We start from the raw sequence: 27,177 nt of genomic DNA on the forward strand, positions 1-27,177 counted from the left end.
TAATTCTTAATAAAGAGACACTATGGACTGGACATATTTTTAAAATGATTTTTTTATTTTCCAGGAAGATCAACATATATTTTACTTTAAACACCATAAATGTTGCATTTGTTTTGGCCCTCATTTGATTATAGGTTTCCCATGTTTGTTACTTTCTTACATCATATCCAGCAATCTTACTTGCATAATATAATAAAACGCTGAACAAAGGTACAAATATTTACTTTCATAAACTAAACAAGAACAAATACCTTTAACATCTTTTCTTACAGAGACAAAACATTTAAGTAAAATATAATTAACTTTAAGAACCTTCAACAAATTCATACTGCATCATGGTGACACTTTATTCAATACTGTAAATTCAGAAATTATTGCCATGTTTAGATTGATGCTAAAAGTGCGGCAGTTTAAGGTTAACATTAAAAAAAACTTGCATTCATAATTTTAGTAGTGAGTTTCCTTCATAAAATCTTTTTGCCAATGGTCAAGGATTCCCAATAATAAACGCACACATTAATTTTTGAATTTACAGTATTCATGAGCTTTCTACATGGAATAGAGATCATAAAAGTGATAATTTTTAACAGAAGGAAAGAAACTTTTAAATGTCTTTGATTTTTAGAAGAATCAATGAACAAGCACCACTAAATTAGAGAGTAACTTTCATAGAAAATGTACATTCTAATTTTTGATTTGATGATGTACATCTGAGTTAATATGATAAATAGATTTAAGTAATATAGGTTAGGTTGGGTTCCTGAAAATTATGACAATATGACACATGTTAAAAAAAAAAAAAAAAGAGCATACTATCCAGACATACAGGATATTTATTGACAATAAATGTCAATATATTTTTAACATATATATTGGTATTCTATGGAAAAATAAAATGCTCCCCAGCAGGGCGCAGCTTGATACGACCGCAGAGGTCGAACCCTGAACAGTTGGGGCAAGTATGGACACAACATTCAAGCTTGATACAGCTTTGCATTTGGATTGTGATTAAATATTTGACACAGCATAGGTTTCTGACACAGAATGAATGTGGTCTAAGAACTTAAAAAATTTAAATTGGACATTCACCTATTATGGTCCAATATCCAAAATCTAAATACATGGTCAGATTCAGCATATCAAAGAACCCCAAGAATTCAATTTTTGATGAAATCAAACAAAGTTTAATTTTGGACCTCGATTTGGACCAACTTGAAAACTGGGCCCATAATAAAAAATCTAAATACATGTTTAGATTTAGCATATCAAAGAACCCTAAGAATTCAATTTTTGTTAAAATCAAACTAAGTTTAATTTTGGACCCTTTGGACCTTAATGTAGACCAATTTGAAAACGGTACCAAAAAATTAAGAATCTAAATACACGGTTAGATTCGGCATATCAAAGAACCCCAATAATTAAATTTTTGATGAAATCAAACAAAGTTTAATTTTGGACCCTTTGGACCTCAATGTGGACCAATTTAAAAACGGGGCCCAAAATCCAAAAACTAAATACATGGTTAGATTCAGCATATTAAAGAACCCCAAGAATTCAAGAATAAAACCCCATTGAAATTGGTCAAGAAATAAGCAATTTATACGAAGTATCTTCTTTTGCACAACACTGTGCAATTAAATATTTCTTGCTATTGCTCAATACTGTACAATTGACAATTTCTTGCTATTGCACAATATCGTGCTATTGAATATTTCTTGCTATTGCGCAATACTGTGCAATTGAAGATTTCTTGCTATTGCGCAATACTGTGCAATTGAAGATTTCTTGCTATTGTGCAATACTGTGCAATTGAAAATTTCTTGCTATTGCACAATACTTATTATATAATAATTTACACATCCTGTTTGGTGTGTATCTCCTACCATACCACTATTATTTGCTTTTAAATATAAATCAGAAATAACCAACTTAAAATGGAAAATTTTAAAAGAAAAAAAAAAGGAAAAAAAGAAAAAAAAGGAAAAATAAAAAAATCCCCCCCCCCCAAATTTTTTGAACCCCCTTATGATTCATCACCCCCAAACTCAATCCCAGCCTTCCCTTTGTGGATTGGTACCTTGCAGTACAATTTCAGAGAGATCCATACACTTGAACACAAGTTATTGTCTGGAAACTAGAAAAATGTGTTTTTTGGCCCCAAATTCCTAAACGTTTAGGGCAATTACCCCCAAACTCAAACCCAGCTTTCCCTTTGTGATATGGAACCTTGTAGTACAATTTCAGAAAGATCCATACACTTACACACAAGTTATTGTCCTGAAACTAGAAAAATGCTTGTTTTTTGCCCCTTTTTGGCCCCTAAATCCTAAAATATTGAGGCAATTACCCCCATCATCAATCCCAGCCTTCCCTTTGTGGTATGGTACCTTGCAGTACAATTTCAGAGAGATCCATACACTTGAACATTAGTTATTGTCTGGAAACTAGAAAAATGCTTATTTTTGGCCCCTTTTTGGCCCCCAATTCCTAAACGTTTCGGCAACTACCCCCAAACTCAATTCCAGCTTTCCCTTTGTGATATGGAACCTTGTAGTACAATTTCAGAAAGATCCATATACTTACACACAAGTTATTGTCATGAAACTAGAAAAATGCTTGTTTTTTGGCCCCTAATTCCTAAAATTTTGAGGCAATTACCCCCAAAATCAATCCCAGCAATCCTTTTGTGATATGGAACCTTGTGGTACAATGTCAGAGAGATCCATACACTAACACACAAGTTATGTCTGGAAGTTACAAAAATGCTTATTTTTGGCCCCTTTTTGGCGCCTAATTCCTTTACTGTTGGTACCATGACCCCCAAAATCAATCCCAACCTTCCTTTTGTGGTATTGAACTTTGTGGTAAAATTTCATAGAGATCCATTCACTTAAACTAAAGTTAGAGTGCGAAAACCAATGTGTCTTCGGACGATGCCAGACGACGACGACGACGCCAACGTCATACCAATATACGACCACAAAATTTTTTTTTTGCGGTCGTATAAAAATGAAGAGACTGACAAATCTATGGTAAAAGTAATATATGTTAGACAATAACTTTCTTAGAAATCATGATCACAACCAAATGTTTAAATCATAATTTTTCAAACACTTTTCAGAAATTAAATGCAAAATATTATGTGTTTCCTCAAGAAACACTTCACATCAAATTTAAGTGAATTACTTCAATTCACTCTTGAACCAACCATACATTCATTCATTAAACAATGTGAAACACATCTATACCAGGTCATTCATCATACAATCATATCTATGTTCTACAAAAAATACACATGTATCTTTCAGACACATACCCGAACATTCCATTAAATATATTCCTCTATTGAAATAAATATAGCAATTACATAAATAACCAATCTACTTTTATATCACTAAAATCTGACGCCTGTAACCAATCAATAAAAAATTTCAAAATTATTTGTGCCTCAAAGGTGCTCTTCATTTAAAAATACAGTTACCTGCGTAGGACTTTTTTGCATGGAAATCATGATATTTAATATTGAATATCATATTACTGATTTCTTTTCAATATGCTAACAATGATAACTAAATGCATTTCATATTACTTTTGTAGGTTTAAATAAGTGCTGACCTAGCCATTTCTTTATAAGTAGAAATTTTTTTTCAAAAATCACAAACCATTTTCACTCCGAAATTTTAAGTAATTCTTTATTGGTTCAACAATTGAGCTACACCTTTCATCAAATTGCTTTGGAAAAAAATGATTTTTCTATTTAAAAGTTGACGAATGAATGATTGAATTTTTGTTTGTATTTAAAGCCACTTTCAACACATTTGTCTCTATAGTGGTTGCCAATTTTTGTTGGTATTTAAAGCCACTTTCAACATTCTTGTCTCTATAATGGTGGCCAATTTTTCTTGGTATTTAAAGCCACTTTCAACACTCTTGTCTATAAAGTGGTGGCCAATTTTTCTTGGTATTTAAAGCCACTTTCAACACTCTAGTCTGTATAGTGGTAGCCGATTTTTATCGGTGGAGGGAGCCAGTCACCGGAGAAAACTACCAACCTTCAGCAGGAAAACTGGCAATGGTAGTCAATTAAGATTGGAATTGAACTGTCAGAGCACCATTTGAACTTACAACCTCAGTGTTGAAAGGCTAGTGATATTGTAGATGAATTCCTTAGACTACAAAGCCCCTGAAAGTCCAGAAATTTTTAAACTTAAGTAGACTTTTTGTATTGATATACATGTATCTGAAAATTGTAAGTTCCAACTACATTTGTAATGACATCATTTTGCTTTACTATAATTTTTTATTTTCGTAGTTCAAAGTAGTCAAACAATAACAACAGTATACAACAATAACTCATAGGTCAGAAAGTCTGTACAGATATTTTAACTACAAACTAGAAAATATTGGTTTCAGTAATGTACTGCACACACAACATACATGATATCAGGAACATACGAGATATGAGTATCACAGCTTCCACAATTAAATGATAAATATTTACAGTCAATGGGAAATTCATATTTCTTACCTATCACCTTTCGCATTAAAATGAGTTCTGGTTAATATTGGTAAATGCAAATACAAAAAACAAAATGTAATCCTACACAATTGATTTTTACTTTTTGGTATATGCATTAATTAAAAGAATCCATTAAATTATGAATTTATCATATTATACATCTCAAATCTGATTCATTCTCTTTTGTAACAATGAAATAATAACTCCTCATAAAAATTAAATCTCTGTAATACCACAGATTACAGATTAACAGCTTCTTCAAAGAATATATTAATATAGTATTACAAATTTAAAACAAATGAACACAAGATGAAAGGCATTAGGACAACAAATTTGATTATACATCTTATCCAAATCAACCTAATTTGTTTGTAAATACATTTCATGTAAGTTTCATTGGAATCCGTAATTTTGATAGGCCGACAAAAATCGCAAGGCATTCCAAAATTAAACTTTATATTGCAATAAAAGGTAACATTTATGACTGCACTTGCTTTCCATGGCAATGTCACAGCAATGCATAGGAACACAAAAGAAAAGATTACTGTAAATTCAGAAATTATTGCGAGGTTTTTATTAATGCAAATAGTGCGACTGGGTGACGCAATAATAAGAACTTGCATTTTGATAACTGAAAAAAAGATCTTTATGCAGATTTTTTTGAAATCGCAAGAATTAAACTCGCATTTTTGTCCATTAGTGAAAAATCGCAAAAATAAGTGAACGCAATAATTTCTGAATTTACAGTATATAACTCATTATTTCATGGTTGTAGCATAAAATATAAGTAAAAGAATTGAATGCTTCTTTTTTTATCTTTCATTCATATTTTCAAAAATAAGTTATCCTAGCTTATGTAATGAATTGAAATAAGAGTAGATTGAGGTAAAACTTTAATTTGATAAAAAAAAAAAACGAACATACAAATACAAATTGTGTAGTCAATACCTAGTACCGTACTTTATAGCAAAATGTGTTATATCCTGCATAATGAGTTAGCATTTCCCCCTACATATGGATCTGGATTAGAAGACATTGGTGCCTAGGTTTACTCTAGTTTTTAAAGGGCATTAAGCAGAATTTCTAAGTTTTGATGATTCTCCCTTTATTAGTGGTTTGACACAAAGGAAACGAGTGTGTGTGCCCTGATCTGCAAAAGATTAATTGTCCAATCAAATGTCTAAATAAAATTGTCCTATCATGCATGATAATGCAAATCTGAAGGTTTTCAATGTTAACTGGCCGCAGTATGAAAGTGGTATATAGTCTCTGATGTTACATGATGAAGATTTTCTAAAATGTTTTAGTTTCTAAAACAATCATAGCTTACAATTTATATTTGGACAGTAATTCTGATTTTTATGAAATTATGTAAGCATTTAGAACTTGTATAGGTGCATCTGAATATAATTTTTTTTATACATGTAGCATTTATAATTTCCAAGGTAGAATCATTTCAAAATTTGTGAAACAGATCTATAACAGTATGGAATGTATGGAATGTAAAAAAGTGTAATATTTATGCATTTCTTCACTGTAAAGAACTTGTTAAAAAAAATTAAATGCTATTTCTGGAAATATTTCCATTTTAACAATTTGAAAACAAAAGGGGTCATTGTATTAATTTTTACTCTCTTACTCATTGAGGTTTTGAGTGATGTATAAATATCAGAAACTATGATTTTGCAGTGTTATGCTGCACTACATTACGCTAAATCTATTTGTCAAGACGCTACTTATACTCTACATATTGAAACTAATTGATTTCTGCTGAAAAAATGGATCTGATAACCCGATATAAATTTCATTTCATTAAAACAGAAATGCTCATAGCAATTACATATCATTATTTTTTATGGACTGGTTTTTGAGAAATGTCAATTTAAACAATTTTCTATACATTTATCGTGTTTATCTATTTCACAAATTTTTAATTGATTTTGTCTCTTGAAGAATAAATACTACACATATGTATAGTTTTGTAATTATTCATATGCAGTTCAAGAAGTTTAAAATGCATACAAATTTTATAAAAATTTTAAATACCGCCTTAAAAATACATATAGGCCTATCTGATTATCAAACCCCTTTGTAAGCACAGTCTGTACCAAACTGTTTTAGGGTTTGTCTGACCAAAAAGGAATTTTGACGTTTTCTACTATATTTTTAACTAAATAAAATGCTCCGCAGGGCGCAGCTTGATACGACCGCAGAGGTCGAACCCTGAACAGTTAGGGCAAGTATGGACACAACATTCAAGCTTGATACAGCTCTGAATTTGGATTGTGATTAAATATTTGACACAGCATAGGTTTCTGACACAGAATGAATGTGGTCTAAGAACTTAAAAATTTTAAATTGGACATTCACCTATTATGGTCCAATATCCAAAATCTAAATACATGGTTAGATTCAGCATATCAAAGAACCCCAAGAATTCAATTTTTGATGAAATCAAACAAACTTTAATTTTGGACCCTTTTGATCTCAATGTGGACAAAGTTGATAACGGGGCCCAAAAATCAAAAATCTAAATACATGGTTAGATTCAGCATATCAAAGAACCCCATATATTCAATTTTTGTTGAAATCAAATAAAGTTTAATTTTGGACCCCGATTTGGACCAACTTGAAAACTGGGCCCATAATCAAAAATCTAAACACATGTTTAGATTCAGCATATCAAAGAACCCTAAAAATTCAATTTTTGTTAAAATCAAACTAAGTTTAATTTTGGACCCTTTGGACCTTTATGAAGACCAATTTGAAAATGGAACCAAAAATTAAGAATCTAAATACACGGTTAGATTCGGCATATTAAAGAACCCCAATAATTCAATTTTTGATGAAATCAAACAAAGTTAAATTTTGGACCCTTTGGACCTCAATGTGGACCAATTTAAAAACAGGGCCCAAAATCCAAAAACTTAATACATGGTTAGATTCAGCATATTAAAGAACCCCAAGAATTCAAGAATAAAACCCCATTGAAATTGATCAAGAAATAAGCAATTTATACGAAGTATATTCTTTTGCACAATACTGTGCAATTGAATATTTCTTGCTATTGCGCAATACTGTACAATTGACAATTTCTTGCTATTGCGCAATATTGTGCTATTGGATATTTCTTGCTATTGCGCAATACTGTGCAATTGAAGATTTCTTGCTATTGCGCAATACTGTGCAATTGAAGATTTCTTGCTATTGTGCAATACTGTGCAATTGAAAATTTCTTGCTATTGCACAATACTTATTGTATAATAATTTACACATCCTGTTTGGTGTGTATTTCCTACCATATCATTATTATTTGCTTTTAAATATAAATCAGAAATAACCAACTTAAAATGGAAAATTTTAAAAGAAAAAAAAAAGGAAAAAAAGAAAAAAAAAAGAACCCCCCCCCCCCCCCCCCCCAATTTTTTGAACCCCCTTATGATTCATCACCCCCAAACTCAATCCCAGCCTTCCCTTTGTGGTATGGTATCTTGCAGTACAATTTCAGAGAGATTCATACAATTGAACACAATTAGTTATTGTCTGGAAACTAGAAAAATGCTTATTTTTGGCCCCTTTTTGGCCCCCAATTCCTAAACGTTTCGGGCAATTACCCCCAAACTCAATTCCAGCTTTCCCTTTGTGATATGGAACCTTGTAGTACAATTTAAGAAATATCCAAACACTTACACACAAGTTATTGTCATGAAACTAGAAAAATGCTTGTTTTTTGCCCCTTTTTTGGCCCCTTATCTTAAAATTTTGAGGCAATTACCCCCAAAATCAATTACAGCCTTCCCTTTGTGATATGGAACCTTGTGGTACAATGTCAGAGAGATCCATACACTTACACAAGTTATTGTCTGGAAGTTACAAAAATGCTTATTTTTGGCCCCTTTTTGGCCCCTAATTCCTTAACTGTTGGTACCATAACCCCCAAAATCAATCCCAACCTTCCTTTCATGGTATTGAACCTTATGGTAAAATTTCATGGAGATCCATTAACTTAAACTAAAGTTAGAGTGCGAAAACTAATGTGTCTTCGGACGACGCCGGACGACGACGACGACGACGACGACGACGACGCCGACGACGACGCCAACGTCATACCAATATACGACCAAAAAATTTTCAATTTTTGCGGTCGTATAAAAATCTAAAAAATTCTGTCGGACCGAATGATTTTTGTCTGTCATTTTGTCGGTCAGACAGAGTTTGGGAGACACTGTAAGCAGCAAGTTTGTAATCTGGTATTTCACTTTTTTTTAACTTAAACATATCAGCTTAAGAGCACCAATTAAGAAAAGATCTACTTTCATCAGTATTATGCTACCATCTTTGGCAAACACACAGGCATATAATGCTGATTTCAATTATAAAGAAAAAATATTTTTAGGTCTATCATATACTGCTAATACTAAATTAATTATTACAAAATCTATTAGATATAATACAATCCTCAACATCAAATTGGGTATTTTAAGCAAAAAGTTTGATAAGCTGCATGTTCTCAAATCCAATAAAAACTATACAACAAATTCTTACCAAAAAATTACAACTTTTATGATATAAAAAAATCAGATATTTTACCATGCAATATTCACATAAATACAATGTACTTTGATCATCAATTTATTCAAATGTGAATAGGGAATAAAAAAAACTAATCCTAATTTTCTCCTTATTAATTCTCCATCCTTTTTATTAAAGAAGTTTAAAAATCAAGAAAAGCAATATTCTATGAATTCTCAAGCAAAAACAGATTTATTACAGTATGCAAAGCAATTGGTCAGGAGATTTTATTACAGTATACAAAGCAATTGGTCAGGAGTTTTTTAATTAAAATTGACCTTATAACCCTACAATGGACAAACAGCTCTAAATATCATTTTCATAAGACTAGAAATCAATGACTATTCACCCATTGCACAAATAACTTTTCATTTCCATGTGATTTTTATCTACAGTACCATGTTTACGGGTCAATACAATGACTTCTGTTTGTTTTTTTCAGTTTGAATCAACTCTTTTTTAATTTGTTAATATTAAATACAGGTATATGGCAGTATAGCAGTTCATGTAAGTCTAATCCTGATATGTTCGGGAAAAGCATCCTTAGACAGATAACATTATCTGGCCACTTAACATAAAAAGACCATACACAAGACATCATCAGCACTTTAAAATTATACACCCTTATAATGTATTAAACCTTAAAGATGTATCAGTTTTGTTGGTAATATAATCAATACACAATTTGGTGGTTCTCTTAAAAACATGATAATGCTATGATGACTGCAACCTCGGAGGTGGGAGTTGAATTAACCTTCTTGAGTCATAGTTCACCAACCTCTGACCTACCAGATATCTGAAAAAAAAATATCAAAATTATTAATTCATACTGAGTCATCTTGTTTCATCAATTAATGGGTCATTTGCTGATATCTGAATAAAATTTACTGTACTTAAAGCTAAAAATATAGAATCATATCATTTTACATGAAAATAAAATTACAACAACAGCATAAAATTATACATGGTGTAAATAAAATAGAACAAGTTTTAAATGAAAGACAGAATTCCAATGTCCCCTGCATTGCACATATTTTATTTGTCCAAGGGCAATAACTAAAAAAAACTTTTTTTCAGTTCTTTAAATTTTTTTATAAAAGAGAAATGAAGGCTTGAGAGCAACTGCAATGCTATTTCTGATATAATTAATATCCCCAAGGGGCATACCTTTAAAACCATATAAATTTGATAAAAATTTGGCAAAAATTGCAAACTTGAGAGTGCTTACAATGCAATTTTCCATATAATTAATATTTCCAAGGGGCATAACTCTTTAAATTTTTTTAATCTGCACTAATTTTCGAAATAGTCCAAGACATTGCTGACATAAACCTTTGTTATAAGTTTGATAAAAATCTCGCAAAAATTGTATACCCGAGAACAGAACGCTTACAATGCAATTTTCCATATAATTAATATTTCAAATGGGCATAACTCTTTAAAAAATAATTGATCAGCACCGATTTCGAACTTGTTCGAGAAATTTCTGGTATTTACCTGTGATACAAGTTTCATAAAAATCTGCCAAGAATTGTACACATGAGATTGCTAACAATACAATTTTTCATTTAATAAATATTTCCAAGGAGCATAACTCTTTTAAAAATTCTTGATCCATACTGATTTTCTAACTTGTCCAAGATAATGCTGATATAAACCTGCGATATAAGTTTTATTTAAATCTGGCAAGAATTGTTCACGTAAGAGCTCCAACAAAACCAGAATCAACTGATGGACAAACGCCCGATATTTCTATGTTTCCTTGCAGGTAAGCCATATTGTGATATTGTCATGTCTATGTTAGCAGCTGTTTGTGAAAGATTTTAATTATCTTCTGTGTCTCCATTTTGCTTTAAACTGTTATTGGTTATATTAATTTGATCATTAACTTGCTTTTATGTCAAATATTTATTTTTATAATCTAACAGAGACTTGACATTAACTGATAAAGCACTTTCTAAGAATTGTTTTGATTTTTGATTTTTTTAGTTTGACATTCCCATTTAGACCTCATGTTTTTGCATTAAAACAGCAGCCATATTGGTTGATTCACATAATAGTCTTGACTAAATGGTTGTAAAAATAGATTTTCAGACAACCCTGTATGATAATTAATGGCTCACTCAAATTACTATGCACTATAAATACAATTTCTGTCCTGCCATAATATTTTCAAAACTGGTTGATAGAAGTCAAGTTTAGTTTATGCAGTCTTTTTTTTTGTGTATGTTTAAAATATGCCTTTCAAAAAAAAAAATCTGTACAGTTGTACTTACTTATCATTCTTTATATGTTCATACAATCTCCTGAACTGTCTAGCCTGGAATACTCCAAATAACACAATAATTAAACAGGCCAAGAGGCATGGGTAAATTCGTCTTAATACTAGAACCTGTGCTTCAAAACCAAAACCTGTAAGAAATACAAATAGCTGATTTGAAATCTTCAGTTAAAATACACAATTTTGTACAAACATTCTTTTACATTTACTTCTTATATGATTTTTTCAAAGGTTATGACGGAAATCCAAAGTTAGTATTTTCATTTAGATTTTGCTTTGACATTCTGGTCCATTTGGCAGTCACATGATTCCTTAAATTCCCTTCTTTCACTTCTTTATAGATGGTTACTTGTTCTCATGACTGTCATGTTTCATGAAACAATCACCCACATCTCCCTTTTTCACATCAAAATAATTAACTTTTTTTCAAGTAGAAGTGTATTTTTTCTCCATATTTAACACTGATAAAGAATAAGGGCTATTCCATTAAAATGTATGTGGGAGGGTAGGAAGGGAAGTTTAATTATTGAATGTGGGTCATGGGTCTTTTTTCAGTATGTGTCTATTACCATTATGCAAAATTATCTAAAAAAACGGCTCTTGGTTGTAGGGATATTTTGAAAGTCCCTTCCTACCCTCCCACATACATTTTAATGGAATAGCCCTAATGAAAAAAATAAAAACACCTCACCTAAAAATGGTACAATACTATTAGCAACTACATAAGGGGCAGCTAAGGACATGCCCAGAACACCTATCACAGGAGCACACAGTTTTGTAATGATGAATCTCAGGTTGATGTTCCGTATTCCGTCATTATATATCTGAAACATAAACATTTATTTTAATCAAATTTGGAATTTTAGTTCTTTAATTCACAATTAGGGACTTGGACTATTACCATATTCTTCAACATTAAAACTTTCAGTGAAAATGAAATTTCAATACTTCACTTTGCTTCCAAACAGTAATGCAAAAAAGCTTTACTATTTATATACTAAGTGACATCAATTAACAATTTAAATGTGACAATTTGAGTTTTAGTGGCAACAATGACAAATCACAGAAATTTTACTTCTGACAATTTAAATGTGAATATTTTTAAAATCTTTGAATACTTTTTCCATATTTTCTTGTCTTTTATATAAAAAATGAACATAGGTATCTAAATGGTTATTTGAAATAATGTCACAGTTTACTTGAAATACCATTATAATATGAAACAGATCTTAAAAGTATAACATGGAGGTCCGTAATTTGAACAAAAGCCATTTCATACCCTTTTCAACATAGCTTTCTACCACATAACTATACATATGCAATTGAATGAATCTTAAAGAAGTGATAAAGATATTAACCAATCATTTGGATTTTTTTATATGAAAAAAATGGGGAATGTGTCCATGGGACACAGATGATGCTCCCGCTTGCTTATAATAAAAAGTTATAAAGAGACATAACTGAAGAAGGGTAAAAGTGACACTACCCAAATTTGTACTTGATCTGAGTTTTGTGGTAATAAGCATTGTGAATAAGTTTCATAACGTTTGGTTGAGGCAAACTAAAGTTACAGAGCAGAAACGAAAAATTATGCAATTTTTTATGTTTATAAAGGGGCATAACTCAAGAACGGTAAAAGTGACAACACCCAATTTCAAACTTGATCTGTATTATGTGGTAATAAGCATTGTGTATAAGTTTCATAACATTTGGTTGAGGCAAACTAAAGTTGGAGAACAGAAATGAAAAATTATGCAATTTTTATGTTTATAAAGGAGCATAACTCAAGAACGGTAAAAGTGATGCCACCCAATTTCGAACTAGATCTGTATTATGTGGTAATAAGCATTGTATATAAGTTTCATAACATTTGGTTGAGGCAAACTAAAGTTAGAGAATGGAAACCAACTTTGGGATGTACGGACGGATGGACGTACAGACGGACAAGGGTAAAACTTAATGCCCCCTCCGCTACGGCGGGGGCATAAAAATACTATACCTGTTCTATGACTCGTTTTAACCACCACTGTGGTCCCATCATGGTTATTGCACAAACTATCTTGGCATGGAGAACTCCTAGAGCCCAATCCTGAGTGGAAAAATTATAAATATTAGTTTATTATAAATTGATTTTCAATTATGAGTTTATGAGTGTTTTCTCATCACTAAAAAATAAACAGAGCATGAACTTATAATTATGCTTGTATATCCCTGAATTTTAATTATTATCTGGCAATTAATTGTGTTTTTTTCTTAATTGGTAATGTCAATTATTTACCCAATTACAGCAAAATGCATTGAGTGTGTAGGTAAAGGTAATATGTTTGGTTAGCTTACTTGCTAGCTGAACCATGAAGTCATTATTAAGTTAGGTATACTACCCTCCTTTAAGAGTAGACTAGTCCGACAGATAACCGATCTATCTGTCTGTAGGACTAGACTACTCCGAAAGGAGGGTAGTATACCTTACCTAATAATGACTTCATGGTTCAGCTAGCAAGCAAGCTAGTCAAAGATATTACCTTTACCTACACGCTCAATTCATTTTGCTGTGAATATTGAGTTTTTAAATTATTGTTCTAAAATAAATAAAGAAATAAATATGTCTTTTTTTGTTTTATGAAAATGACAATCCCATCAATATGAAAATCAGCATATCATTTTTAAACAATAATTGTCACTCAAATCATGGGCATAAACAGTGAATAATAATTACCTAGTATCACTACTTTAGATTGGCAATCTTGTCTTCAACCTATTTGACAAGATTGAAAACAGCAATAAAAGAATCAATCACTAAAAACTACTAAACAGAAAACTGTGTGAAGAGGTGTAAGGTTCAATAAACTTACCTGCCAGGGAAAGAAAATTGGAGATTGGTCAAGAGGTACTCTGAGGGGAGCTACAATGACTAATTCAAACAGCAGTCCCAGGAGTAAAGGTACAAATCCTATCAGTAAAGCTGCTACTATAAAACATTTCATGGCCTGAAAAATAAAGAAAATAATAATAAGCAAAACACACCTTTCATACATATTAAGAATCTTCATTTTAGTACTATAATATTTTATGCAGCTAATATTGATAAATTGCTTTGGCAATCTGATGAGGGATCAAATTGTCAAAGAAAAAGACATCCTACAGCATATGGCAAGTTCTGTTTTGTTGATTGATTGATTGGTTGTTGGTGTTTAACACCACTTTCAGCACACTTGGTTCTATCATGATGGACAGTTTTTATTGATGGAGGAAGCTGGAGACTTTATTGTTAAAAGCAATATTACTCATAATGTATATTCTAGGATGCAGCATTCTTTGAACACAACTTCAAACAGAATTTTGTGCTTATTCCATGTGAATTATACTTTTCATATTTTGTTATTCAATAAAATAGAGTTATCCTTCAAGAAAAGCAGCCATAATGTTACAAATTGGTTTGTAAGTTTAGAAGAAATAAATGTGGATAGTGTCCACATGTGGACACAGATGATGCCCCCGCTTGCATATCATATAGTTATAAAGGGACATAACTGAAGAACGGTAAAATTGACGCTACCCAAATTTGAACTTGATCTGAGTTTTGTGGTAATAAGCATTGTGTGTAAGTCTCATAACATTTGGTTGAGGCAACCTTAAGTAGAGAACAGAAACTAAAAATTCAGCAATTTTTCTATTTGTAAACACGCATAACTCTAGAACAGTTGGGTATAAGTTTTATAACATTTGGTTGAGACAGACTAAAGTTAGAGAAATGAAACGAAAAATTCAGCAATTTTTATGTTTATAAAGGGATATAACTCAAGAATGGTAAAAGTGACACCAACAAATTTCGTACTTAATCTGTATTATGTAGTAATAAGCATTGTGTATAAGTTTCATAACATTTAGTTGAGGCAAACTAAAAGTTAGAAAACGGAAACAAAAAATTTGTACTTGATCTTAGTTTTGTGGTAATGAATATTTTGTATAGGTTTCATAATGTTTGGTTGGGTCAAACTTAAGTTACAGAATGGAAACTAATAATTTTGCAATCTTTCCATTTTTAATGGGGTGGTTAAAGTGACACTACCCAAATTCTACTTGATCTGTGTTTTATCAGTGGAAGTCAAAATTAAACATTGCATTGTATAAAGCATTGATTGTAGTTGATTCAACTATAATCATGGACAAAGGAAGATAACTCCAATTTTAAAAATAACTTGATCTTGAGAAGAAAATAAAAATTTTGCAATTTTTCCATTTCTAAAGGGGCATAACTCTAGATCAGTTAAAGTGACGCCACCAAAATTCAAACTTGATCTGTGTTTTGTGGTAATAATTATAAGCACTGTGTAAAAGTTTCATAACATTTGGTTGAGGCAAACTAAAGTTAGAGAACGGAAACGAAAAATTCAGCAATTTTTCCATTTGTAAAGGGGCATAACTCTAGAACGGTGAAAGTGACGCCACCAAAATTCACACTTGATCTGTGTTTTGTGGTAATAAGCATTGTGTATAAGTTTCATATCATTTAGTTGAGGCAAACTAAAGTTAGAGAACGGAAACGATAAATTCAGCAATTTTCCATTTGTAAAGGGGCATAACTCTCAAACGGTGAAAGTGACGCCACCAAAATTCACACTTGATCTGTGTTTTGTGGTAATAAGCATTGTGTATAAGTTTCATATCATTTAGTTGAGGCAAACTATAGTTAGAGAACGGAAACCAATTTTGGGTATGTTCGTACGTACGTACAGACGGACAAGGGTAAAACTTAATGCCCCCTCCGCTACGGCGGGGGCATAAAAAAATATTTAAAATAAGCTACAAGTATCATGCACATAATTCACAAAGAGATGAACCCTCCATGGCAAAATAAAATTGAAGTACACTGAGAATTTGAAGACAATTAATTTTCATGCACATCTTCATACAGCTGACAAAGTTTATAAAAATCTAATGAAATCTATCAAAAAGAGAAAATCGATGGTATAAAACTAGCACTGAGGTATAAATACTAATATATGAAAACTTACAAGAAGGAACCATTCTTTGACTTTATTCAGTATGGCTGCTGTTCCCTGGGGTATCCAGTTGTACATGACAGTACCGATACGTAGGAACATCCAACAGATATACAGTCCACAAGCTGCTGTATATAACTCGTGGACTTTAGCCTCTCCCATCCACAGGGCCATCAACTGACGACCACACCATACTTAAATACAATGAAATACAGATTTCAGTTAAAGAAAAACTGATAGACGGACACTTGTTTATCTGATTTTTAAAGGACATTTTTTATTTACAGTAACATAATTATACATATAATCTGGTTTAAAGTACTCCTCATATCCCCAAACTAAAACATTTCAGCAAAGTTTGCTTTAAAAATCAATGTATTTTATGAGGTCAAAGTCTCTATTACTCTCTTACTCTTATACCATAATAAGTTAGAACAGTCATCATATCAATCACTTACCACATATCTGACAAAGGCATCTTTTTAGAATTACTCTTCTTGTTTCCAAACAGCCAAGTTATTCATATTCATATTTCAACATTTACATTTCTCACCTTGTCAGAAGAGGCTTGTATGATTTTTAATAACAACTTACCAGGTAAAACCAAAGACAAAAGACTACAGAAGAATAAGGTAAAGCACATCAGTAACACCAACAGAACAATCTGAAAGAAAAAAAAATATACAAGGTCACAACAACCTACTAAAATATCATATTTGCTTTCATCAGTAAAGTCACAACTATTTTGTAAAGTCACTCTGAACTTTTGATAAGAAGCATATAGAATACTACATACCACATCTCCAAATATACAGTAATGATAATATTGCTGTAAAATGTCATATGAATATTAAATTTTAGTGGTTCTGATTTTAGCACGATTTGCCAGAAGTTTTTATAAGTTTAAGAAAATAACTTACAAATTGTCATGTTTTTATATTACAGCTACCAATTTGTTGCAAAAACCTTTATTATTAATTAAATCTAACAAGTACTACTCTAGATCTTATTCTTTCACATACTCTAAAATGAAATATTGATGGTCTTTTATAGGCCTGGAATCCTGTTGGACCACCTCCCTGGAGCATAGCCTGGTGAGCAGCTCCTAATCCTCCTGGCTGAGGCTGTGGGAGGTTGGCTGGTGCTGGGTGCTGTACAGGCTGGTCACCCTCTACCACATTGTCCTAAAAAAATTTGTACAGATCTATTAAAATATATGTCTAAATGACTGGTCAGCCTCTACCACATTGTCCTAAAAAACATTGTACAGATCTAATAAAATACATATCTAAGTGAATAAATGAGACAGTCTGGAATCTTGTTACATGTATATAGTTTCACATGTTAATTCTCTATCATTGCCCTATAGTATTCTCAGGTTGAATCTGAATTATTCGACACTCGTCCACAAGCAAGCAGGTGTCTTTATGATTTATGGTTAGAGTACACAAGAGGACTTATAGTTTGTCACTTACACGATTGAATAAACGATCATTTGTACTCTTATTTCCAAACAACCGAAAAAAACAATTGTAGTAAACAGTTACTGTTTGTATGAGTGTGTGAAAAAAACTTTTAATTTACTGTACTTTTCAAAATTTGTAAATGTCATCCCTAATGGAGGATGAAGACTCAAGAGATGGGCACAGAGTTGATATTCTAGATTTTTTGGATAAATTCCTATTCATCACTGAAGCCTTTGGGCTTGGACGTTTGGATAATATTACATTTCTTATCGCACCTCTGTTAAATTAGTGATGTTGTGATTGGTTTAATGATGTCACATGGTGATCCCTTATGAATGTGTAGGGGGTCAGTAGATTTCATATGGGTATCATGATGTCAAGTCTACTATTAATGGTGACGTTATCTATTAATGTAATTGTATTTCATTGCTTATTTTTATAAATAAACTTGGCAGGAAAAGTCCTGTGTGCAATAAATTCATTATATGTTTCACAACTGACCTCCTACGGATCTATAGAGGGTCAGTAGAAAACCATAGAACTTGTATATAATAGTTGGTTAATTTTGAATTTTGTGAAGTAGATTACATTTTTTTTTCTATAAAAAAGGTGAAAATACATGAATGAATATATACTTTTAAAATATAGCTTTAATTTTTCAACTTTTGCACAAAACATATCTGTAAATGAGAATAGAAACAGGACACAATAAGAAATTTGTGCATAAATATGTATCACTTAGTAATTTAATTAAATTGGATTACCAATCTAATATATGAAATCTTAGATATCTGATTCAATACTTTTTCATTAATCTTTGGATTCAAAAAGAGGCTTCAGGCACTTAATTAAATACTTACAGAACTGTTTATTGGTACATCTCCGAGGAGGTATGATCTAAGGCCAAGAATATAAGCCATGCCCAGTGTCCATCCTCTGACCATACCCTTCAACCACATCCTTGTGTGTCCTTGTTCCAGTAGTGCTGGCAATACCACTTGTAGTAACAATAATTCTAAAGATAGCTCACTAACTGGAGCATCACTGAAAAATACATAAATTAATAAAATCATCAATTTTGCTGAAAATGTTGGGACTCGTTTTCTTTCAGCCTCCTCTCTTCTGAACTGGAAATACACTTTTTTAAAAATTAACTATGGTATTTTTTTTTTAAATTGGAGAAATACCAATGTGCAATCAACCTCATTATTCCAAGAAAATCATGAGTCAAAAGACAAACAATATTCCACTACACAGAAAAATAAGGATTGAGCAACATGGGCCCCATAAAATAGTGCTATTAACACGGTCAACTGTTCCTGCTCAACTAGCAACACCCCTCATGTAACTCCTGCTAAAATCTATTGATGAAACATATTCGGTAAGAAGGCACTACGCAATAGCAGATTGGTACAGATATCTTGTCTAACCTTACACATAGATAAATCATTGGTACATGTAAATTCTCTAACCCTAATATATGACTGAATATGAAAGTTTGAAATGGAAAAGTTTTTCTGGACACAGGATGAACCATTGTGTTGCTCATAAGTCTAAAGAGAAGGTTTTTGCTACTTGCTTTCTTTTTTTACAAACATTTCACAAATGGAAAAAGACATTTTTTCCTTTTTGATAAGGATGAGAATATGTTTCTTTTTATGATGTCTTTCAAACATGATCATTTTCTGAGATATATAATATTATACAAATATAACAAAATCTAATGACTGACCTTTAAACCAATAAAAACAAAATATAAACAGGATTCATAAAATTTGTTAATTTATATTTTTAAATTCACTTAATGTATGTTTATTTCTGACAATTTCATGAAATATTTACATACTTATTCTATTTTTACTTTGTTGTATGTTCTTCATTAAAACACTTACTGTGAATTAAGAAATTTTAGCAATGTTTTAATAATGCAAAAAAATGCAACGATACATTTGGCAAAAATTAAAAAAATGCATTTAAATTTTAATTGATAGCATTATTTGTATGCAGCATTTCCTGAAATCACACTACCGTTAATCTATCTTGCATTTTTGTTTGTTGTTCAACATTTGCAATAAAAGGTGCATGCAAAATTTTTTGAATTTACAGTAATTAGCAATAAACAAATTGAAACATTAGAATAAGTTATCTAAAAAAACATTTGTTGCAATGTGAATCCAAGTATATTTTATTCTGTTAAAATCAAAATCATTTTATGGTACCATTCTTTATTTTATAACAGGTAGGCTTTGCATTACTGTACCACATATTTGCTTTTAGTAACCGCTATCATTTGTACAATTATCTCTTTAGAACAATTCACAATGTTTTAAATAAGCTGCATTGGATAGAAATCGATCTTATTCAAGTGCACGTATATATGTACATGCGTAAGATTTTGACTGATTTTGGAACACTCAAATACAAAATAAAAGATGAATTTAGGTCTGTTTTGTAGGGTTCTAATAACAACTTAATTTTCAAACAGTTACAGACTTTGCATAGAGATTTTTTTAACTTGAAATAGGTTAACATATGTATTGATATTCATTTGTAGATGGTTGATTTCTCTCTGATGGAACTCAAATGTAAAATGTAGTACTGAACATAAAACAAATGACCTGAATAAAAAATATCAATACCTAGATAACATGACATGATATGGCAAAAAACCAGTAAATATCTTCCTGACAACTCGAACTGGTAACCACAGCATCAGTAGTACTGTACTTCCAAATATGATCTGCAAATAAACAAGAATTACATTTGTGTTTAATTTGCTAAATATAAAAAAAGTTCTGAGATGGTAAGAAAAAGTGTGATAAATATTTAACTCTATTCATAATTTAAATTTTTTCTAAGAATACATCTAACAACAAGAAATGATTGTAACAGGATGCTGTTACGAAGTCTCCCAAACGAAGCTCCCATAATTAGTAATTCCCAGTGTCGCCTGACATTGGACAAAGTCCAGTGAAAATTGGTTTGGTCCAGTAAAGTATATGCATTAGTGATGCCTGGGGACTAACCCTGTATATCATTCAAATAATCTTGGCATGACAAACCAGAATATATATGGTTTAGGGGTGGGGATCTCGACCATTTACAAGATACAAGAACATTGGGGGTGGGGGGAACCCCTGGGGACTGACCCTATACATCATTCAAATGTTCGAGACACGACGAACAGGAATATATATGGTTAAGGGGTGGGGATCTCGACCATTTACAAGATATTAGAACATTGGGGGTGGGGGGAACCCCTGGGGACTGACCGTATATGTCATTCAAATGTTCGAGACATGATGAACAGGAATATATATGGTTTAGGGGTGGGGATCTTGACCATTTACAAGATATTAGAACTTTCTCAAATGGCAGGGGGTGGGGGTGACCCCTGGGGACTTACCCTGTATATCATTCAAACCATCTTGGTATGACAAACCAGAATATATATGGTTAAGGGGTGGGGATCTTGACCACTTACAAGATATTAGAACTTTCTTAAATGGCAGGGGGTGGGGGTGACCCCTGGGGACTAACCCTGTATTTCATTTGATGTGCTTTATCATGACAAACCAGAATATATATGGTTTAGGGGTGGGGATCTCGACGATTTATAAGATATTAGAACTTTCTTAAATGGCAGGGGGTGGGGGTGACTGGTGACTAACCCTGTATTTCATTTAATGTGCTTTATCATTTAGAACATTTTCAATTAAAAAGATTGTGTCTATCACAAACGGTTTTCAATTTATAATCATTTGAAAATTTAAAAAAATAAAATCCCATAGGGTTCTATAGTAAAACCCTCCTTTCTTTTTGCCCCTCAAAGTACCCCTTTATAAACCCCAATGCACAAACAAAACCCTGATTGCACCACTAGACATGTTAGTCTAGCATATTGTGAAACCCTAAGTTAATCTGACAAGCGGTTTCGGAGAACCGGTGCAGACAAGTTCAAATTTAAAAGTGGCGGAAGAAGAAGAAGAAGAAGAAGAAGAAGAAGAAGAAGAAGAAGAAGAAGAAGAAGAAGAAGAAGAAGAAGAATAAGAATAATAATAATAATAATAATAACTGAGCAAAACCAATAAGTCTTCCCAAACTTCGTTTGGGAGACTTAAATATAATTAAAACACTACCCACAAAACTCTTTTCTAGAAAAACGTAAGTAGCTAAAATATGTGTAAAATCTATTATTTAGTTTATCTTCATATGATTTAAGAAAAATTATAACTAATAACAAATGAGATCTATCAAAAGAGAAAAAATGAAGAATAAATACTTTCCGTACCACTGAAGCAGTAAATCTTCTGGCATGTCTGTAAACTGGAAGGTGAATCATCTGAAAAGGATAAATCATATTACTTAACTTCAATTCAATATACAAAAACAGACAAAAATAAAACATAACTTTTTTTCCACAGTATAGATTAAAGTTTTTAATTGCAATCTGGCCACCTATGGTATTATAAAACAATGAATATTTTTTTCTTCTTCTTTTGGGTGTTTGTGTTGTCCACCATTTTATCTCATTGTTATTTACCACTTTCTGTGATACTTGTCTTAAATTACTTTGAAAACATAGTAAGTCATTGTCTTCTGGATTACTGACCTGTAATATCCCTTCCAATGATATGTTAATACGATTTACAGTCATTCAGATGGATTAATACAAACTAAAAAATCTTTTACAAATTTTTTGAGACTGTTAAAAGAGAACAAAGTCCTCATTACAGTAACATAGAAAAATTAATACACTAATGTATCATAAATTGTTAATCTTCTGTTTTCTGTCTTTTGTCTTTTGTCTCTTGTCTTTCAGGTTTTTGTTTCATTCAATTTTTTTGTAAAACATCAGAAGTACAATTTTACCATATCAAATAATGACAATAAAATGTAATTTTGAAAAAGTGAGTTCTGCTGTTTCAAATACTGTGGATTCATTTATTTCTGTGGGTACCAATTTTCCTGGATTGAAGAAAAAAAAATGTTCATGGATATTTGATTTCTCAGTTTTTTTCCAAAGTCTACATACAAGCCTAGAGAAAATGTGTACTTCATTGAATACTAAAATTTGTGGTTCACCTTAACCCATGAAATCTACAAAAATTAGTTATTGTGATTTCAGGAAAATCTGCATACAGATATACATATAAGATATCAGAATGAGAGTTTATATCATTGCGATACTCACCCAGTCGCATTATTCGCATTAATAAAAACCTTGCAATAATTGCTGAATTGACAGTATAAACATTTTATTTTTTTGTGCCTGATGAATAATACTTCAGTCAAACTGTCAAAATAAAAAATAATATATTATTACAAGCCTTCTTAATATTACCTCTTGTATTGGGTTAAATTCTGGGTCATTCAAATTCCTCAGGAACCACAACACTCCTGGTCGGAGAACCTCTCTCAGTAACAAAATAAAGGATGCAAAGTAGAAAACATAAACCATTCCCACCAACCAATGGATAAACATGGAGGTTCCTGGTGCTAAGTGAAAACTATTCTTCCTGTCCTTCAGGGTAGCATCAAACATGGACTAAAAAGACATTTCAACTAAAACTTACTTCACTGTTATATCTGTACAATAATAATTTTTCTATATCAATACTAGAAGGAAAATGTGTAAGGCAGCAATGATTTTCAGATATCTTGTCTACCATTTACCTATTTATTTATATACGCATATAAAGATCAATGTTTAAATAATAAATAAAATAAGCTTCATTTCTGCAATCTTTCACATATGCTGAAACCAGTGCTAGTGGCTGTCTTAAACTAGCAATGAGGTGTTAGCTTTTGCTCTATGTTGAAGACAACTGTGACTTTGAGATGAAGAACTGCAATAAAAGCACTGCTCCTTTGCTTTACTTTTTTTTTCAACTGCATGTAGGGATTTTGTGTTGTGTGATTTATTGCACCAAATCCCTTTTGTCCCATTTCAATGTAATTTTATATAGTTTTTTTCAGACTGCTCTGCTACATACCAAAGAACATATATCCAGCCACCAACCACAGATAAGTGGGAAGACTCCAATCTCTATGACTACTAGTAACATCACTTTTACTACAATGTAACATAACCCTAGGACTCGTCTGAATCTATAAAATATAAACGTTGAATCTATGAATCTAACAAATCAAAAGGAATCAAATCTTTTCATACAAATTAACAACAATTCTAACATTCTGTTCCTGTTAAAATAGGAGTTTATTGAGGTATTACAAAAGACTATTTTGATCATACATTGTTTGTTGTTGTCTTTGTACGTTGCAATTGTCTTCTGAGTGTCAGGTGTTAGTGTGGTTCTGAGTGTCAGGTGTTAGTGTGGTTCTGAGTGTCAGGAGTTAGTGTGGTTCTGAGTGTCAGGTGTTAGTGTGGTTCTGAGTGTCAGGTGTTAGTGTGGTTCTGAGTGTCAGGTGTTAGTGTGGATCTGAGTGTCAGGTGTTAGTGTGGTTCTGAGTGTCGGGTGTTAGTGTGGTTCTGAGTGTCAGGTGTTAGTGTGGTTCTGTTGTACTGTCCAGTATTTTTGGTGATTCCTGTTGTACTTTTTATGTATTCATTTTAAAACAATTGAAATGATAAGATAATGTATTACTTAAGTCAATAACAAATCTCCTCATCACTGAAATTGCCTTCATCCAGTTGATATTAGTGGACTGGTAGTTTGACTGTCCATCAATTTATGTTGAACAATCATTCCACTACACTGAGAGACTACCTAAATATTTCATGTCTGCTAGAAATAATCTTGTGAACAAAGTTTCCAGAGGAAAGTTTTTGTGTTCTTTGATTGAAAATTACCGGAAGAATGTTTCTCAATCTTCAGATTTTTATGATTTTTTTAAAGACTATCTTTTTGTCTTTTTAATTTCTTAAAATAATTTTCAAGTTCTGAAAGTTAAAATTGTCAAACTTCACAACATAAAAAATGCTAGCTATTTGATTCTCTAAATTTTTCTGTAAATCAGTGGCAGAATTATTTTCTTCAATTTCTTTTTTTTTTCTAACTTGAAAAATATTCCATTAACATTGTTGTTATGACTTACTTTTTAAGCCTGGCAATGGCACATAACATGTATAAAACTACCAGAGAAAATGCTATAACAATATAGCCAATCATAGTGGTCAATAGTCCTTCATAATGTGTAGATTCCATCTGAAAGTTAAAAAAAGAAGGTTTGTTATCAATAATAATATGATTAACAGTCTTCGTCTGAAAAGAATACTGTTGTATTAAGCTAACTATTAGAATAAGATTATTGTATTTGCCAAAAGCATAGAGCTAAAAAAAAACAAGAGGCTCTCAAGAGCCTGAATCGCTAACCTGTATTTCAGAGGAGAAGATTTTTAAATGTTAGCAAACTTGATGAACAAATTGTGTAAAATTGTCTTTAAAGGGCAATAACTCCTTAAGGGGTCAATTGACAATTTTGGTCATATTAACTTTTTGTAGATCTTACTTTGCTGAACATTATTGCTGCTTACAGTTTATATATATCTATAATAATATTCAAAATAATAACAAAAAACTGCAAAATTTTGTTAAAACTACCAATTTGGTGGCAGCAACCAAACAATGGGTTGTTCGATTCGTCTGATAATTTCAGGGCTGATAGATCTTGACCAATTAAACAATTTTACTCCATGTCACATTTGCTCTAAAAGATTTAATTTTTGAGATATAAGCCAAAAACTGCATTTGACCCTTATGTTCTATTTTTAGCCATGGCGGCCATGTTTGTCGATGGATACAAACTTCGGATACAATTTATAAACAAGATACCCTAAGGAAAATTTAGTTAAAGTTTGAAGGTAATTGGCCCAGTAGTTTCAGAGGAGAAGATTTTTAAATGTTAGCAAACTTGATGAACAAACTGTGTAAAATTGTCTTAAAAGGGCAATAACTCCTTAAGGGGTCAATTGACAATTATGGTCATATTAACTTTTTTGTAGATCTTATTTTGCTGAACATTATTGCTGCTTACAGTTTATATATATCTATAATAATATTCAAAATAATAACAAAAAACTGTAAAATTTTGTTAAAACTACCAATACGGTGGCAGCAACCCAAACAATGGGTTGTTCGATTCGTCTGAAAATTTCAGAGCTGATAGATTTTGACCAATTGAACAATTTTACCCCATGTCAGATTTGCTCTAAAAGCTTTAGTTTTTGAGATATAAGCCAAAAACTGCATTTGACCCCTATGTTCTATTTTTAGCCATGGCGGCCATGTTTGTCGATGAATCAAAACTTCGGATACAATTTATAAACTAGATACCCTAAAGAACATTTGGTTAAAGTTTGAAGGTATTTGGCCCAGTAGTTTCAGAGGAGAAGATTTTTGAAATAGTTTACGACGACAGATGACGACAGACGACAGACAACGGACTCCAAGTGATGGCATAAGCTCACATGGGGCCCGAAGGGCCCCGGTAAGCTAAAAAAAAAAAGGGGGAGGTGCTTGCTCAAAGAAACTAAATTTCTACTGTAAATTCATAAATGTTTTCAATTTTTTTATTTTTGTGAAAATTGCAACGAGATAATTTCAGGAAAAATAATAACTCCCATTTTTTAATTTTTGACAGCTTTATATTTATATGCCGAAATTCCTGAAATTGCAATAACTATTATCCAGGGTTTAAGCTAGGATTTTGAGGGCTTTAGTCACTTTTGCACGGGATGAAAATCAACCTTATTTTGGTTAGCAGCAAGGGACCTAGGATGTGTATTACTATCTATACATCTTAGTCAGACTCTGGACTTGGGCATACTAGGCAGTTACTGCATGATTTGACTGATGTGGCACTTTAATACGAAGATTAGGATATAAGATCTAGAAATCTAGTTCACAATTTCACTTCAGTTAGTTTCAGGGTACATTCCTAATCAGCAAAAGTTGGGATCTATTTTTTTTAAAACCAGGAATCACAGCATAAATGTACTTGTAAGGACTATTTCACTGCATTATTCATACTCATTATCCTTAAAAATGTTTTAAAGCGATATTTAGAATTAATTCTATAAAGTTGGTACCAAGGATTTTTACAAATCCTTATTGGAACAATTCTAATGACTTTAAATTGTAAATTTATCATGAATAGATCACGTTTACTTTCGATTTTCAAATGAAATGAAAACTGGAAGTGACAAGTGGATAATAAATTCAGAAAGAATCCGGATTCATCTACGGATTGGTTCGTGTTTAAAAAAGGCAGGAAATTATCATTTTTTGAATTAAATTTGCTAAATATGATCTATATTTGTCTCTCTCGTTTAGTGTAATACTTAATTATTTCGTATTTAACGTTTTAGTGTCT

General features: G+C 31.7%; 1 protein-coding gene and 1 long non-coding RNA gene across 2 annotated transcripts in view; both read right to left on the reverse strand.

Moving 5' to 3' along the window:
- Window positions 1–206: 206 nt before the first annotated feature.
- On the reverse strand, window positions 207–7,921 carry LOC127702901 (uncharacterized). Its single transcript, XR_007982564.1, has 2 exons — window positions 6,997–7,921; window positions 207–1,196 (listed from the first exon to the last, which is right to left on the reverse strand). It is a non-coding gene; the product is annotated as an uncharacterized LOC127702901 (long non-coding RNA).
- Window positions 7,922–9,569: 1,648 nt separating this feature from the next.
- LOC127702899 (E3 ubiquitin-protein ligase MARCHF6-like) overlaps window positions 9,570–27,177 on the reverse strand; it is a 34,080-nt gene continuing 16,472 nt past the window's right edge. The window contains exons 12-25 of the mRNA XM_052207204.1: window positions 24,901–25,010; window positions 23,838–23,952; window positions 23,186–23,389; window positions 22,133–22,183; window positions 20,481–20,581; window positions 18,702–18,885; window positions 17,398–17,559; window positions 16,970–17,039; window positions 16,388–16,569; window positions 14,225–14,359; window positions 13,372–13,461; window positions 12,064–12,196; window positions 11,368–11,503; window positions 9,570–9,887 (exon numbers count right to left, since the gene is read on the reverse strand). Of these exons, the coding sequence (XP_052063164.1) occupies window positions 9,806–9,887; window positions 11,368–11,503; window positions 12,064–12,196; window positions 13,372–13,461; window positions 14,225–14,359; window positions 16,388–16,569; window positions 16,970–17,039; window positions 17,398–17,559; window positions 18,702–18,885; window positions 20,481–20,581; window positions 22,133–22,183; window positions 23,186–23,389; window positions 23,838–23,952; window positions 24,901–25,010 (1,755 nt within the window). The 3' untranslated portion in view covers window positions 9,570–9,805. The remainder of the gene's footprint in view (window positions 9,888–11,367; window positions 11,504–12,063; window positions 12,197–13,371; window positions 13,462–14,224; window positions 14,360–16,387; window positions 16,570–16,969; window positions 17,040–17,397; window positions 17,560–18,701; window positions 18,886–20,480; window positions 20,582–22,132; window positions 22,184–23,185; window positions 23,390–23,837; window positions 23,953–24,900; window positions 25,011–27,177) is intronic.

This window comes from Mytilus californianus, unplaced genomic scaffold (assembly GCF_021869535.1).
Source record: "Mytilus californianus isolate M0D057914Y unplaced genomic scaffold, xbMytCali1.0.p SCAF_5, whole genome shotgun sequence".
Classification (NCBI taxonomy): Eukaryota; Metazoa; Mollusca; class Bivalvia; order Mytilida; family Mytilidae; genus Mytilus; species Mytilus californianus.